Source organism: Rattus norvegicus, chromosome 20 (genome assembly GCF_036323735.1).
Source record: "Rattus norvegicus strain BN/NHsdMcwi chromosome 20, GRCr8, whole genome shotgun sequence".
NCBI classification, from domain to species: Eukaryota; Metazoa; Chordata; class Mammalia; order Rodentia; family Muridae; genus Rattus; species Rattus norvegicus.
Window position 1 is genome coordinate 10,091,748 of NC_086038.1, and position 16,015 is coordinate 10,107,762.

At 48.1% G+C, this 16,015-nt stretch overlaps 1 protein-coding gene across 4 annotated transcripts in view; it reads right to left on the reverse strand.

The window, feature by feature from the left end:
* The window catches only part of Hsf2bp (heat shock transcription factor 2 binding protein), an 86,000-nt gene that overhangs the window by 56,485 nt on the left and 13,500 nt on the right, over positions 1-16,015 (reverse strand). For 3 of the 4 annotated variants that reach the window (NM_001127683.1, XM_039099004.2, XM_039099002.2), the window contains 3 exon segments: positions 1,673-1,790; positions 5,509-5,641; positions 7,650-7,799. In NM_001127683.1, coding sequence (NP_001121155.1) covers positions 1,673-1,790; positions 5,509-5,641; positions 7,650-7,799 — 401 coding nt within the window. 4 annotated transcript variants of the gene reach the window in all.

Genomic DNA, 16,015 nt, shown 5'->3' on the forward strand with positions numbered 1-16,015 from the left:
TATGAGACACCAAGGCCGAAATGGCACAGAATCTAGAAGTATCTGCCTCCGACGTTTAAGGGGCTCCTGAACTACGAAAGAGAAGCCTGCAATACACAAGGCACACAGTTGGAGAGATCGTGTATCACAGGGAGAACCCTAAACCCCCAAAGCTTTCTGCCATGGGTCTGTATGTTAGCACAGGGATGTTTGCTATGAAGAGCACTGGCTTCCATTCCCAGCACTGCCCTCCGAAGAAGAAAAAACGATTTCCTGTCCTACTCCCCAAGACTATATATATCTGCAGCATACTCTGATAAAGTTAGATTACATGGCCAACGAGGGTCTGCAGACGCAATCACAGGTACTAATCAACAGGCACTGAGCTGATTGAACAGGTTTATCCAATATGCCTAATCTAAGCACAGGAGCCCACAGAAAGCAGAGATGCCTCTCTGGTCGGGAGCAACAGAAAACGTGTGATACACACTGCGAAGGATAATCATCAAGTCAGTTAGATTTAGAGTTACCACGGAAAAGCAGCTCTGGGGATGTTTCCAGAAGGTATGGAAGGAAGACTGGCTCTGAACATGAGTGGTGCCATTCTGGGATCCGGGATCCTGGACTGAGTGAGGAGGACAAAGTGAACTGGTGCGATGGTGCAACAGGGAAATACCTCCTACTAAGACTGACTGGAGCCCACATAGCAGAGGGAACTGACGCCCATTAGTTGTCCTCTAAGCTCCACGTGCACGCTATACCTTGCACACAAATTCATGAGGAGCGCACATGTGCATGCACATAAATAAAGAGTTAGAAATACTTTACAAAAGGAGAAATGCAGCTGAGTGTCAGCATTCTGTTTCCTGACCATGGAAGCCATGTGACCAGCTGCCTCACACTCCTGCCACAATGCCTTCCCTGGACGAAGGACTGACTGCACCCTTGAAGCGTGAGCATAAACAAAGCCTTTCTTCTCTAAACTGCTTCTGTCACAACGACCAGAAAGGAAACTAATAGAGATGCCAATTTTAAGAAGCAGTGTGGCATGACAGCAGGGCCACGTGAGGAAGAGCAGTCCACCCTGGACAGGATTCAGCTGGCCATCTACTCACTCGGCTGATAGAAGAGAATAGGGAAGCAGATTCCTCCAGAGCCTCCTCCAAGGACCCAGCTGAGCACCACCTTGATTTTGGCCTTAGGAGACACCCAGCAGAGGACCTGGTCAAGCCAACTCAGATCCCTAGGACACTGAGATTCTAAATGGATGTCTGTCCTGTTACAATGATTAAGAAAAACTTGCTACAAAGTTTAGTACCTGAGTAGGAAACTGCCATAGCAAACACCTACGGATGTTCATTCTGAGGCCCCAAGTAACACAGCCCAGGCTCTAAGGGGTAAATGCTCCTTTTCTTGATTTAAGTTTTTTTGTCCCCCCCCCCCCAGATGCTATTTAACACAACAGCCAGCAGGCTAAAGCAGGAGGAGCATGAGTTCAAGGCTATACATTGGGCCTATCTCAAATAAAATTAGATAAAATATCCTCTAAAAAGATAACACATTCCTTAAGTCCTCATCAGCTGGCTTCCTGTTTTGTAGAATTGGTGGATCAAACAAGTTTCCTTAAAGAGAGGCTCCGTCAGCATATTCTAAGCACTGTGCAAGTCGAGAGGCTGAGCTGCTATCTACTCACACTTTGAGTTTGGTGCACTGGCCAGGCTTTAAGTCCCCCAGCAGCTGCAACATGGTGTCCAAGAGCACCTGGCTGGAATTCACCAAAAATTCACGCCCACACGCAACAGCAGCAACATCTGCAGAAGACAGAAGGAAGCGTCAGGGTCACAGGTGTGGCCCAGGGCACACAGCTGCAGACGGAGAGCAGCAGCTCCTGGTCTCCCTCCAACCTCCAGGCAGGCATCAGGGCATCAGTGCACCTGTACTTCCACTCCATTTCTGCCACCATCTCTCACGCACATGGTGAGGATGGCGTCGGTGAGGATGGCGAGGGTGAGGATGGCGAGGGTGAGGATGGCGAGGGTGAGGATGGCGAGGGTGAGGATGGTGACGGTGAGGATGGTGACGGTGAGGATGGTGACGGTGAGGATGGCGAGGGTGAGGATGGCGAGGGTGAGGATGGTGTCGGTGAGGATGGCGAGGGTGAGGATGGCGAGGGTGAGGATGGCGACGGTGAGGATGGTGACGGTGAGGATGGTGACGGTGATGGTTGTGACGGTGAGGATGGTGACGGTGAGGATGGTGACGGTGAGGATGGTGACGGTGATGGTTGTGACGGTGATGATGAGATGGTGACAGTGGTGATTACTTTCCTAAGAGATCACAGGTGCTTCACATTCTGGAAATTTCTGCTTAGCAGATCGTATACTCCCTGACTTTCTCCTTATAGATCCAAGGAGAGCAGGTACCCAAGGACACTGAAACACAGTGCTGCTTGTAGAGCTCACATGGTACTGACTGAGGACCTGACAGCGGTGTGACTGCACATCAGGAAGTCATGCCATAACTATGGAAGGGAGCGCTGGGACCTGGGTGTCTGCAGCACCACGCCCTGGAAAATAGTCTTGCCTTGGACCAATAGTTACGTGGTCCAAGAAGAACATGGGGCTGATGACTGGTCTTACTGGGGGACCGAGCATTGAGAAATCCTTCAAGAATGGCCTGAAGACTCTTCACGGTGACATGAAATGGGAATCATGTGACGTCACAAGCAGAGCATGAAAACTGAATCTGAATACTCTCCTGAATGCTCCTCCTGACTGTAGTCAGTAAACACATTTCCATACCCCAGGCTCTGCAAATGAGCATGGAGACCAGAGCGGTCACTGGCCCCATGACTGGTACAGCCAGCACTGGCTGCCCCACCAGTATCCACACACAACCAAGATTCATCCGTAAGCCCAGCACACAGTGCCCCTCTCTGCAGAGTCTTCTTCGTCAGGACTGAGAAGAAGGCAAAATGCAAAACGAGGAAGGTAGTGAACGAGGGGCCAAGATGGAAAGGGCCGGGGCGGCGGCCTGCCTTCCCTTGGCCGAATCTCTCCGGGGGATCCAGGTCAGTGGAGTAGCTCGTCTGCTTACAGTTCTGACTCCATGAACTGTTCTGAGCTCCTCACACACTATGTGGCACACATACACCCACACACACAGTGGGTACTGCAGAGATGTAGCTGAGAGCACTTGCTCTCGCAGCTCCTCCGGCACTATCTACTCAGTGGCAGATGGTGCAGATCCCGGGAATAAGAAACCAAGTCACTATCCGCATGTCATCGAGCCACTGTGGTGGTGAGGAAGAGTGGCCCCGATGGGCTCATGTATCAGGAATGGCACTGTTTCAGAAGGATTAACAGGATGAGAAGGCGTGGCCTTGGAGAAAGTGTCACTGCGGGTGGGCTGTGAGGTTTCAAAAGCCCATGCCAGGCCCAGGTTCTTCTCCTTTTCTTCCTCCCTCCCTTCCTTTCTCTCTCTCTCTCTCTCTCCCTCTCCCTCCCCCACCCCCTGCCTGTGAATCTGGCTGTGGCTCTCTGTACTGCTCCAGCACCATACATGCTGCCATGGTCCCTGCTATGATAACAATGGGCTAATCCTGAAACTCTAAGCCAGCCCTCAATTACGTGCTTTCTTTTTAAGAGTCATCTTGGTCATAGTGCCTCTTCACAGCAATAGAACAGTGGCTAAGACAAGAACCTAACCTAACCCAGACAGCCATCTCTGCAGCCTTCCTGGAGCCAAACTCTTCACAGAACAGAGAACAGCACATCCAGATTTTCAGGGTCTCATCCATAAAGATGAAATTCTGATCTGCCTTCATCTGCACTCAGAAGGTTATGTCTGCCAGGACTGAACAAAACCCCAAGTTATCTCTCCCAAGTCTTAAACTGACACACACATACCCATTTAGGACGCGTGCAGTCTCGTGCAGCATAACTGTGTGCAGTTCATATCTGCCCTTCACAGTAGACTGACTACATGACTTCCTCACTGACCCAACTAAAGAGAAACATGAGTTTCCAATAAAAATTCCAATTCATCGTATAGGGTCAGCTCTACTAACTGAAGAATGTTAGCAAGACGAGTAGGAGAGTTCCATACAAGAAACTGAGTATTACAGGTGAGCACTGCCAATTTTTCCAAGTAAGCAAGGCACTTATGTGATGGCGTTAGAGAAAGACATCAGAGCGAGCGAGCCCTCGGTGACCTCACAGTACCATTCAGCAGCCACCTCTTGGAGCCAACCTGAACATGAAGCTTTTATCGATATGTGTGAAAAGTCGGGCTGTGCACCAGAGCCACAGGGATGATTCTGTCTCCACATCTACAGACATTTGTTACGCTTGTCTGCTATACCACAGAATAGAGAGTGGTAGAAATATCATAACATCCTACAGTATGTGGGTATCCCTCTGCACAGCATGACAATGCCGAGAGGGAATGTGTTGTGCGTGGCCCTCCTTAAAGATCAGCACCTATCAGAGCCGCTGTACTGCAGGAACCCAGGCTTACTGCAGAGCAATGTGTGGGGGGCAGAAGGGGGAGGGTTGTTAGGGAAGGAGGGGGCGATGAATACAGAAGAAGGGGTGTGAAATAACAGCAAGGGTGTCTGAAAGTTCACACAGAGTCGTACTGATATCAGTTTACCTAAACATACGTACACTGCCGGCCCCAGTTAATGCTTTCTTTTATAAGAGTTGCTGTGGTCACGGTGTCTCCTCACAGCAATGGAACAGTGACAGAGACAAGAGCAACGTCTACACACAGAAGACATCTAGTATCAGTTTCTGCTTAGAATATGGTAAGCTGGAACTGCTCCATTCTTCCCCAGGGAGGGGAAGGGACATTCAAAAACATCACAGCTTTTCTTGATGTGAGAGCTAAGGCTGGCTATGAAGCACCTGAGGAAAGAGACCAGGACTTCCAGGTAGAGACATGGGTCAAGCACGCTCAACCTGGGACAGATGCTCACTGCCATGTTAGCCAATCCCAACAAAGCAGGCAAATGTTTAACAAGCCACCAGGACAGCTGCTGTGGAGGGCTGATATGGAAGGAAGGCTGTGTAGGGCTCCACTCCCTAGCTGGGGTGTTCACTACCACACGGGTTTACTGAAATTCTCAGAACTTCAGAAGGATGAAGGGATTGGGGATTTGGCTCAGTGGTAGAGCACTTGCCTAGCAAGCGCAAGGCCCTGGGTTCGGTCCTCAGCTCCGGGAGAAAAAAAAAAAAAAAAAAAAAGGATGAAAAGGAACTGACAGAGTGAGACTGAAAGATCAGTTTGGCAGCAAAATAAACGACAGCCACCAACCAACCAAACCTGTTTCCTTTAGCTCAGTAATTTCTAGTAAGTGCTAGTAACCACAAGCCCTCTGGTGCTTTCCCATACATACACCTGACAGCCCTCCCAGCTTACTGAGATGGACTCCAGGGTGAACACTGTCCTTCAGACCCTGATACACACAGACGCACCCCTGTAATCACCAACACTGCCATACAGCACTGTGTCTGAAAAGTTACCTACTTGTTACAATTCCAGCCAGAGCAAAGACAAACTGATTTTCATCAGAGTCAACCTCCTTGACGTCCCCATCCAATGACTTCACAAAACTCTCCATAGTCTGACCAGTGATGTTGAAAAACTTCAATGCTTTGTCCTGAAAGTTAAAAAAAAAAAATAGAACTGTCACATCTTTCCACAGAGGCCAGTGTAACAACACCAGAATGGGCAAACCAATAGAAGAGAGACAGTGTGTAACTGTGTAATTACAGAAATAGTCATAAAGAATCCAGTGCCACCCCTTAACGTCCCCAGGAAGGGAAGCAGTCGATGCTGACACTCATGCCTGGCCACAGGAGCAGAATAAGCGACTTCTGCATTAACCCCACACACCCAGGCTCGGGGAACATCACAGAAGACTGGAGGGAAAGAATGCCAGACTTGGAGGATAAAAAGAATGCTGCAAAATGCTGTCCCCTGGACATGACAGGACTGCTGCACTTGTGAACTCCCAGCGGCTGTGCTACCTGTACAAAGCAAGCCAGGCCACAATCTAGCAATGAGAGGAGACAGCCTTAGGGGGCGCTGTGCCTCACCCTGCCTCACAGAAGAGCAACAACTGATGGCTGCCGGGGAGTAACGTTCTTCAGGACTGTGGGCACTGGCAGGCCCATGCTCTAGTGGATGGCCCTGCACCCAGCAATATGCAGGCAGCACTGATGGCCTTAAGTGAACACAGGAAATCGGAGAGGACCTGGGTTATGTGACTGAGATATACTGTGCACACATATGTGTATGTGCATATAAAGTTGTCAAGATGTACTTAGACCAAGGCACATTTTAGAATGTAAAAACAGAAAACAAAACATTAGAGAACAGCGTAAAGAAGCATCCTTGGTGATAGAATAGTCTGAGAATGGGGATGGTCTCCCAACTCTAGAAATTTTCTAAGAAACCAGCGAACCGTTTAGGTTCAGTGGGAAAATTACAACATGGAAATCATCTTTATTTTAAGGCAAAGTCTCATGCAGCCCTGAAAATTACACTTTAATAAAGCTCGACAAATGTTTAGAGGACACCTAAGACCTTCCCCAGGGTCCTTAAGACCCACCACTGTGTGTCCTCTAAGCGCTAAGTAATGAATTTGGCTTTCTGCCAAATACCCTCCTCTCCACTTCTGTTCCTCCCCCTTAGCTGTCACCTGTACCTGACACCTCATCTGTCTCACTCACACAGCTCCCACATGCCTTCTCCTTCCTCATCTGCCCTGCAGAGAGCTGCACACCTCAGCCCTAACCCTCACTCGCTCATCATCACGTGCATTTCCCGGCTATGCTGTGTCCTACCATTCCTTTGTCCAAAAGCACTTGAAGACTCTGTAGCCCTCCTACCCTCAGGGCAAAGCCAGCATTTGCTTCCTCTAATAACAAAGTGACTTCCCAATACCCAGCCAGTGACTTCCCACTGCTTCAGGGCAGGAGCCCTCTACTCTGTCAAGTGACGTCCTGCCCCTCTATCCTAAAGGAAGACATACTTCTCACTTCTACCTTTTTTGTTTTGTTGTTTGGTTTTTTGAAACAGGGCTTCTCCATGTGTATCCCTGCTGTCCTAACCTGCTACATAGACCAGGCTGGTCTCAAACTCACAGAGATCCTCCACCTCTGCCTCCTGGGTGCTGGGATTAAAGTATGTGCCCCGTGGGCCACTCTATTCCTTTGCTTTGACTGCTTCTTAAAGTGTCCTTACCACTTCTGCCATTTCTGTTGACTCATCAAAGGCCATTTCAAATTCCTGTCCTTATGTACCCTAATGTACACACATACAATCTATATTCTAAGCACATGTAGACGTCAAATAATTTGTGTTTAATTCCTATCTTACCCGTGAAGTGAAGCACATGTGAGCACCGTGAATGCGGCTAGCTTTTTATGCATACATTAACTGGTTAAGATACAAAACGCCTGAGTGCTGGGACAGAGCACGACACTTAATTTTACATCCCCAGAGTGCAGGTGACATACTGAACACAGCAGGCATCTGGCCGCCATCTGGTGAATGAACTTTACAAATGTGCGGCAGCATGGCAGGACTCAGCAGTCAATGTCATGGCAGACATGCTGCCTCTTCTAGTCGCAAGGCACGTTCAACTGTGCTAGACAACTTACTCCTCCTAGAATGGCTTTGACGACCTCCTCGCTGCTGGAAACGCCCCAGAGGAGGGTACAGGTGACAGCCCCCATTTGCGTGCAGTACTCTGCCTGCTGCAGGAGCTGCTGCTTTGCCTCGTTCAGCTGCTGTCGAAGAGCCAACTTCTCCTAAATTCACAAAGAGAACAAGAGAACAGATGCTAGCATTCACTCTGCAAACTCTGTTACAAGTTCTCCTTCACAGCGATATCAGAGAGAGCGCAATCGGAATTCTGGCCCTTATGAGTCACCATCGCATCTCAGTTAAGTCCTAGCTTACAGAAGAACACACGGCTGTTTTACAGCTTATGAAGGATAACTTCATCCGTTCAAGAGAAAACTAGCAGTGGCTTGGGTCCCAAGTGAGGGGACCCACAGCAGCACTGCCAGTCTCTGGAGCGACCTGACACGCAGCCTGCACTGCACAGCATTTCTAGTAGGGAGCCTGCTGTGACCAAAGATTCACCATACTGGCAGACACCACACAGAGTTAAACAGAATTGTAAAAAGTCCGCTTCTAGACCAATGGTTCTCAACCTGTGGGTTTTAATCCCTTTGGGGGTCAAGCAACTCTTTCACAGGGGTCACCTAAGACCATCAGAGAACAGAAATATTTACACTATGAGTCATAACAGTAGCAAAATTATAGTTATGAAGTAACAACAAAAATATATTTATGGCTATGGGTCACCACAACACTGAGAAACTGTATTAAAGGGCTGCAGTGTTTGAAAGGTTGAGAGCCACTGTTCTAGGCACACATCATGAGGAAATCCTCATGAGAGGGCCTTCAAAGGTGCTGGAATAGATGAAAAGCACGTGTGGCTGTGAAATGACATCAGAATCAAACACCAGACCTAAGACCAGGCAGGAAGGCTGTGAAGGTGGCTACCCCAGACATGCTCAGGCACAGCACATGGTCAGCAAGATCATGGAGGCCCGGGGAGGCTCCCTGCCCTCCCTCCAGCAGCATCTGAGAACACCTGCAGCTGGGCCAGACCCCGACGGGATCATTAAGGAAGAAGAGAATCATTCTCCTGATGACCCTCACGTCGGTACATCCGGAGAAGTTCTCACCTCCCTAGGAAATCATGTTTTCTGGTACTAAAACTCCCTCTAAGGAGACAGCATTTCCCGAGAGATGGACAGGGATGGGCATATCCCTCGGTTGTAGAGCACCTGCCTATCATACATGAGGCACCAGGGTCTACTCCCAGTACCACCAAGGAGGGAGGAATAAACCAAAAATTATAAAAACCTAGGTAAATTCATTTGTATTAAACAGAATTAGTTCAACCACAATTTAAATTATACTAGATGGTTGAGAGGTTTTTTTCTTTTAAAGAAGTCAATATTTAATAATAAGAAGGGATTTTTGTCTAGGGTTTCAAGAGATTTGAGGGTGGGACTAGAGAGAAGGCTCAGTGGTTAAGCGTATGGACTGCTCTTCCAGAGGACGCAGGTTTAATCCCAGCAGCACACCGTGGCTAACACAGTCTGTAACTCTAGTTCCAGGGGTTCTGACACCATTTTGGCCTCTGTGAGTACCAGTCTCACACATGGTACACATACATACACGCAGGCAAAATACCCACACATATATAATGAAATCAAATAAAAAGTTTAAGAACCTAAATGTAAAACTATGTGCTTTTCATGTCTGACTTACTGACGACTACAGCCTGGATTCATGGACACAGGTGTAACTACACTGGCAGACAGAGTCATGGGTCTCATCACAGCATATTTACACACACTGTCACACTGTGTTCTCGTTTCCTCCCTCCATCGCATTCACAGTCACTAACGGAGATAATAAACACACCCAGGCCTGGCTGTTCTCAGCCCACTTCCTTCACACTTCACAGCTCTGGATCGAGACCAGGAAAAGGTAGCACGTACATTCAGGGTGAGTCTTCAATCCCACACAGATCAAGGCCACCAAGAACATGCCCCACAGACATGACCTGATCTACAAGTGCCTCTCTTCCCCGGCAAGTCTAGGGTGTATCACGTCACAGCAGCATACTGGTAAAGTGCCGTGCTTTTTTAAGCTTACTGAAAGCATACTGGGAAAGGGGAGCCACCCCCCTTGTCTCACACTCCAACATGTTTATGTCAAGTGTCCTCCAAAATGCCCTGTCCTGGGTCAGTCCTCTCTCCCCTGCTCTGTAACAGGGGCAAAGAAAAACAGCAAGTAGCTAAGGGGATTAAAAACACTGTGTCCTTGAGAACAGCTAGAAGGCGAACCCTTCCCAACAGATCATTCTGCTGGTCCCGCTGTCTGATACGCCTGCTGCTGGTCCGCGGTCTGATACGCCTGCAGTGTTTCTTCCCCGGCCCATTCCTTCTGAGTGCCGCAAGCCTCCACTGGATGACGTTACCTTTGTTTGCTCCCGATCAGGATACACCAGTCATGTCTGGTGATGTTATTTGTTCCTTGCTATTTGTTCTCTCCATGTTGGTTGCTACATATTCAATAAGTCCATTTATCTGGAACTGTAAGTACAGAACTTGAAAATGTATCACAACAAGAACCTGACCCATTATTTAAAATAAGGTAAACATCAGCCTTCCAACTTCAACCAGGCAGCACGCACGTGATCCTGGCACTCAGGAGTCAAAGGACGGAACTGAGGAATGCACAGCAATATTCTGTCGAGGGGAGGGAGGGAGGCCACAGGCTGGGAAGAACTGTATCCAAAATATATCGGGCCTGCCACACACGCCTTACAGGTTCCAGATCCACTGATTCAGCCAACAGAGGCCTGAAGCTGCCACAGCAGTCTTGTTCTGTAGGTGCCACAACTGAATTCAGTACCCCACGCTCATACGGCATCACTTTACCAAGTAAGCCACCTCCCCAGCCCACGTACAAGTCATACAGCTCTCCATTGAATTAGATAGGAATAACCAAGGACGGCTTATGTGTGTAGGCTGCATGGAAATACTGCACTTATTCACAGAAGGGCCCCACCACCCCAGGACTATCCACAAGAGGTCTGGAACCGATTCCCCTCAGATACTGAGGGACAACTGTATCTGAAAGAGGACCCATAATGCAATCGAACAGGGAAGAAGTGTTGGCTTCTAGGAATACTACAGTGGGAGAAAAACATCATTAGTCTTACTCAGCTGTCACCCCTAAAGCTACAGTAATGACTGGCCTGGCAAGTTTACGGTGACTAGTGTATGGTGACTAGTGTATGGTGACTAGTGTATGGTGGCACAAACACAAGGGAGGTAACCATCCTGTCCCTAAGTTCCCATCTTTATACCTAACAACTAGTCCATGTCTCAACCCTCATCAGAGAAGCTTCTTTGTAAAGATAGCAACTGATTCAGAGACCAACAACCTGTCTATACTACACACACACACACACACACACACACACACACACACACACACACACGCACCATTCAGGGACCACTGGAAGAGAGAGCAGAACAATTTAGGAGCCTGAAGAAGTAGAGTCTGTATCAAATCAGTGTCTGCTGCACACATGAACTCATGAACACATGTGGCTAGGGCTACATGCATATGGCTTGCACCAAGTCAAGTCAGCTAGATTTCCAGCATGGATGGGGAGGAACGCATGAGATCCCAGCCCCATCTGAAGAGCTATTAGCAACTGGTGGCTGCTGGAGGAAAAGGAACCACTTTTCTCCAGGGATATGGCCCCTGAGAGACTACCAAGCTCCCGTAGATGGTCTCACACCTGTGCACATCAGACCACACTAAATGGACTCAGTGGGTATTCAGAGAGGTGCGGGTACAGCATGAGAGCATGTGCAAGCTCAAGAGTACACATGAAGCTAGCAGTGGAAGTGGAGCTGATGTGATAGGGAAGGAAGTGGAGGCGGAGGCATAGGAGATGGATTGGATCCAAACATAGTATATGCATGGATGACTATGTCATAAATATTGTTTATCAAATAAAGATGCCTTCTAAAGATTTTCTACAGTTCGTTTCAGATTCTAGCTGGATTATTCTACCAGCTAATTTCCTTTAAGAGGTTTCTTGAAGGGCTAGAAAAGATGGCTCATCAGTTAAGAGTACACACTGCTCGTACAGATGGCCTGGGTTCCAGTCTCGTATAACCACCACCACCGCCGCCGCCTCCACCGCCACCACCGCCGCCACCACCACCACCTCCACCTCCACCACCGCCGCCACCACCACCACCACCGCCACTGCCACCACCACCTCCTCCTCCACCTCCACCTCCATCATCACCACCACCTATAACTCAAGTTCCAAAGACTCTGACACTCTCTTCTGGACTCCAGGGGCACCTGCACACACATGGTGCATATAAACTCACACAGGCACAGGCACACACACATACACACACACACACACACACACACACATTTAAAAATAAACTTTTTAGAGTTTCTTGAATCACTGAATTAATGTTTCCAACAGCTTCCTTTTTAGCATGCTAAAAGTAGCAACTCTTTCCTGATAAATTAAAAATATAGAAAGTAAAATATAACAGAAAACTGACAGTCTCTGTCCTGGCTGGTTTGCTAATGGGGAAAGGTCCATGCTATGAGATAAAAGTACATGGAGCCAACATGCTGGTAAATGCCTTTCATTCCAGCACTTGGAGGCTGGCTGAGACAGGAAGATCAAAAGTTCAAGGCCAGCCTAAGCTACATAGCGTTGAAGGCAGCTCAGACTCCATAGCAAGACCACATCTCAAAATAAAATAAAGTAAAATAAAATAAAACAAAATAGAGGCGTGGCTGCAGCTGCCTTTCAGTGCACAGCCTGACTGACTGATGGAATGGCCAGGCTCTGAACACTGAGTATTATTGCTGTCATGGTGTGCAGTGCGCTGACCTTATGGAAATGAGGGATGCTTTAGCCCTGACTAGTTTTCTATCTCCAGCTAAGCTGAACAGTTCACTGGATGAACGGGGTAAGTAAGCTGGCTATAATAAGGTCACTTGTCTCTGCAGCTGTCTTTTCTGAGGCACTGTCTGTGGTCCCTGCCCAGGCCTGTGCAGACCATGAGGCAGGAATGTCAGCTTATTATAGAGCTGAGGAAGCAGGAAAGAATCCAGCACCTCGGAGACTGAGTTAGATTACTGCCAGTAAGCACTTCAGGGTGGGTGAAATCAGTATCAATCCAGTACGTAAGAAAAGTATAGAATTAAAACATGAGTGTGCAGTGCACGGGACAGTTTCTGTCCCCTTGGGCTGAGGACTCTGATGCAGGGGCTTTGCTGAAGCTGTAGTGACGTGGTCTCCTCTCCTTCAACGCAGCAACTAAGTTGGATCACTGGAAAAGAGAGTTGGGATGGATACCTGCTCTTGGAGGACAGAGGCCAGGGGAAGAAACTTGGCAACAGCAAAAGGTCTCTGTGCTCTGGGACAGGCACAGCTGTCACTGTTTGTTTTTGAAACAGGCAGATCTCAAGGTCACTATGTAACAGAGGATAATCTTGAATTTCTGACCTTCCTGCCTCCAACTTCCAAGTGAGGTGTATATCACCACGCCCATTCTACACAGGACTAGAGAGCAGACCCCAGGCCTCATTCACCACCCCACTTCAGTGGGACTGCTTACAGTGGGCCTGCTTACAGGGTGTCTGCCCACAGACCTTTCAGCACTGAGCTGCTGTGTTATTAGCCTTTCATCACGGACAAATGCCTCACAGAACAATGTAGAAGGACAACAAGTTTTCCATCAGTTTCAGGGCTTCAGTCCATAGTCTGTCTGTCCCACAGCTATAGTCAGGACGGGACAGTAGAGCAGAGCAAAGCTGCTCACCTCACAGACACCAGCAAGCGCAGAGAGAACAGTCCCGTGCTTTCTCCTTCTTGCCCTTTAGTCTATCTGGGTTCTCAGACTAGTGTGTGACACAAGCAGGATTCGGAGTAGCTGTTCCCCCTCTTAATCCTCACCAGAATTACGTCCATAAGCACAGCAGAAATGTACCTCACAAATCTCCTTGGCATTTCTCAGTCCAAGTTGACAATCAAGATTAACTATCACAAGTGCACCCTCTGTCAACCTGACACCCAAACACATCTCCTAAAACCGTATCTAATTCCGGAAGGTAGCAACAAGGCCATGATTAGTAACACATAACAGAACCATCCTATGTATACCCAAAGTCCTTTAGTTCATTTCCCCAGTGTCTCAATAGTTCCTGCACTGGCCAGTAGCACTAGTATAAAGCTTCCTGAGACTCAAGACAAGCTCTTGCCTGTGAGTCCCTATAAGGCCAAAACGAAAGTTTTGCATATCCCAAGTACACAGCAGAATAAAGACCTCCAATCCAAAAGGGGCACAAGGCAGAGAGCACAGAGACCAAAGCAAGACAGGGATCAGCAGGGCAAATGTCAGCGCCTACAGTTCCACGGCTGAGATGTGCAGTGGCGTTACCCGGGTGCCAAAGGCTGGGGAGCCCGTCCCCTAGAGTACACCACTGCAGCTCCATGGCTCTTCCAGGCTGGCCCTGTTCACTGTCTAGAACTTTCCCTGGCGGACAGTCTACACTTGCAGGATCTTCAGTGTCCTGGGGTCTCTGCCCCACCTCACACCCACTGCTCTCTCAAGGGCTACCTCCAAGTACTCTTACCTCTGTCACACATCATCCAGCCTCCCCAACATTCCTTGAAATCTGAGTAGAAGCCTCTGTGAACTGCCTTGCATACATAGCATCAGATGGGGGACAGCCAAGGCTATCACTAGCTTAGGCTATAGCGAGGCCCAGTGAAGACAAATTCATTGACCGTTCTAGCCCAGATCCCATCTCAACGCTCCTGAGCACACCCTTTATCTCTGTGTGTGTGCAGTCATCCTGGTCTTCTGACTTCCTCCACCAGGACCGTCCATGAGTTCTGCTCACAGTATCTTAGTCTGTGCTGGACTACGATTTTCTGGGTAACAAAGTGAGGCTGGAAGAACTCCAGTAGGGCGTGACTGTATTACAGCTGAGTACATCAGTTCTTGTCTAACATGCATAGGGCTATGTCAACCAGGCTGGTCTCAAACTCACAGAGAGCCTCCTGCCTCCGCCTCCTGGGTGCTGGGATTAACACCAGGTTGTCCTCTTGATTGCAGAGTGAGTCTGCTCTCTGCCATCACTGAGGTGCCCTCAGGCACCTACCTGTCCTATTGTCTTGGTACACACGATGGTGCTAATCTCCGATGATTATCCATTGATTGGTCCCAATTTTAAATGTGATTTTTTTAAAGCCAGTTTTAAAATGTTTCTACCCTGTTTTTCACTCTCAGTACTCATTGTAAATCAGGCTAAAAGTGGGCAGCAAAACCCCTGTGAGAGCTCAAATGCTAGGCGACCTTAAGTTTCCCTTTTCCAAGGGACTGGTAAGATTGTAAGAACCGAGAACCAAAGCTCTCTGTGAAGCTGTCTTCTAACTGTGACGAGAAAGCTATACCGCTGTAGCATCTACAAGATGGCTGCCTTAAAAAGACCCGAATAGCTCCAACATCAGCTGACGCACTAATGTGAATGAGGAAAGCTCACAGGGCCCACTCCTAAATGAAGAACTATGACAACCTACAACTGCTGAGAGCGGGAGAATTAGTCTCCCCCAGCAAAGAGGCCCTAAATGACTCTCCATGCCAAGTGGTCAACCCTGGAATCAGATACAGACAAGCAACAGTAAACAGACTCAGCAAGTTGCATTTATATATGTATTCATTTGTATACTTATGTGTGTGTGTGTCTGTGTGTGTGTGTGTGTGTGTGTGTGTGTGTGTGTGTTTGCAGAACAATGATAAAGAAAAACAGGTCATGAATTTGAAAGGAGCAGGGGTTAGAGACACGAGAAGCATAAGAAAGAAAAGGGAGAGAAATTATGCAATATTTGAATTAAAAATAAAATTCTTGGGCTGGAGAGATGGCTCAGCAGTTAAGAACACTGACTGCTCCTCCAGAGGTCCTGAGTTCAATTCCCAGCAACCACATGGCGGCTCACAACCATCTGTAATGGGATCTGATGCCCTCTTCTGGTGTGTCTGAGAGAGTGACAGTATATTCTCATATATAAAATAAATAAATAAATCCTTTAAAAATGCTTCGTCTGAAACTAACCACACTGCCTTGCAATTTATGAGCCGATCTTAATGGAATATAGCAACGCTAAAAATTCAACTTTGTGTAGTTTACACAAAACCTAATCCAGGCTTAAGAATAAACTCTCTCCTACCATGTTCTACTTGCTCTGTATTGAAATACAAGCCCGCTCTACCAGTTTACAAAACATCTGCTACAGCACGTTCAGAATTCCCTAGTGCGCAGGCAGTATGCGGACTCAGTGTCTTGTACGACAGTAACGCCTGCTGATATGTTTGTGAGC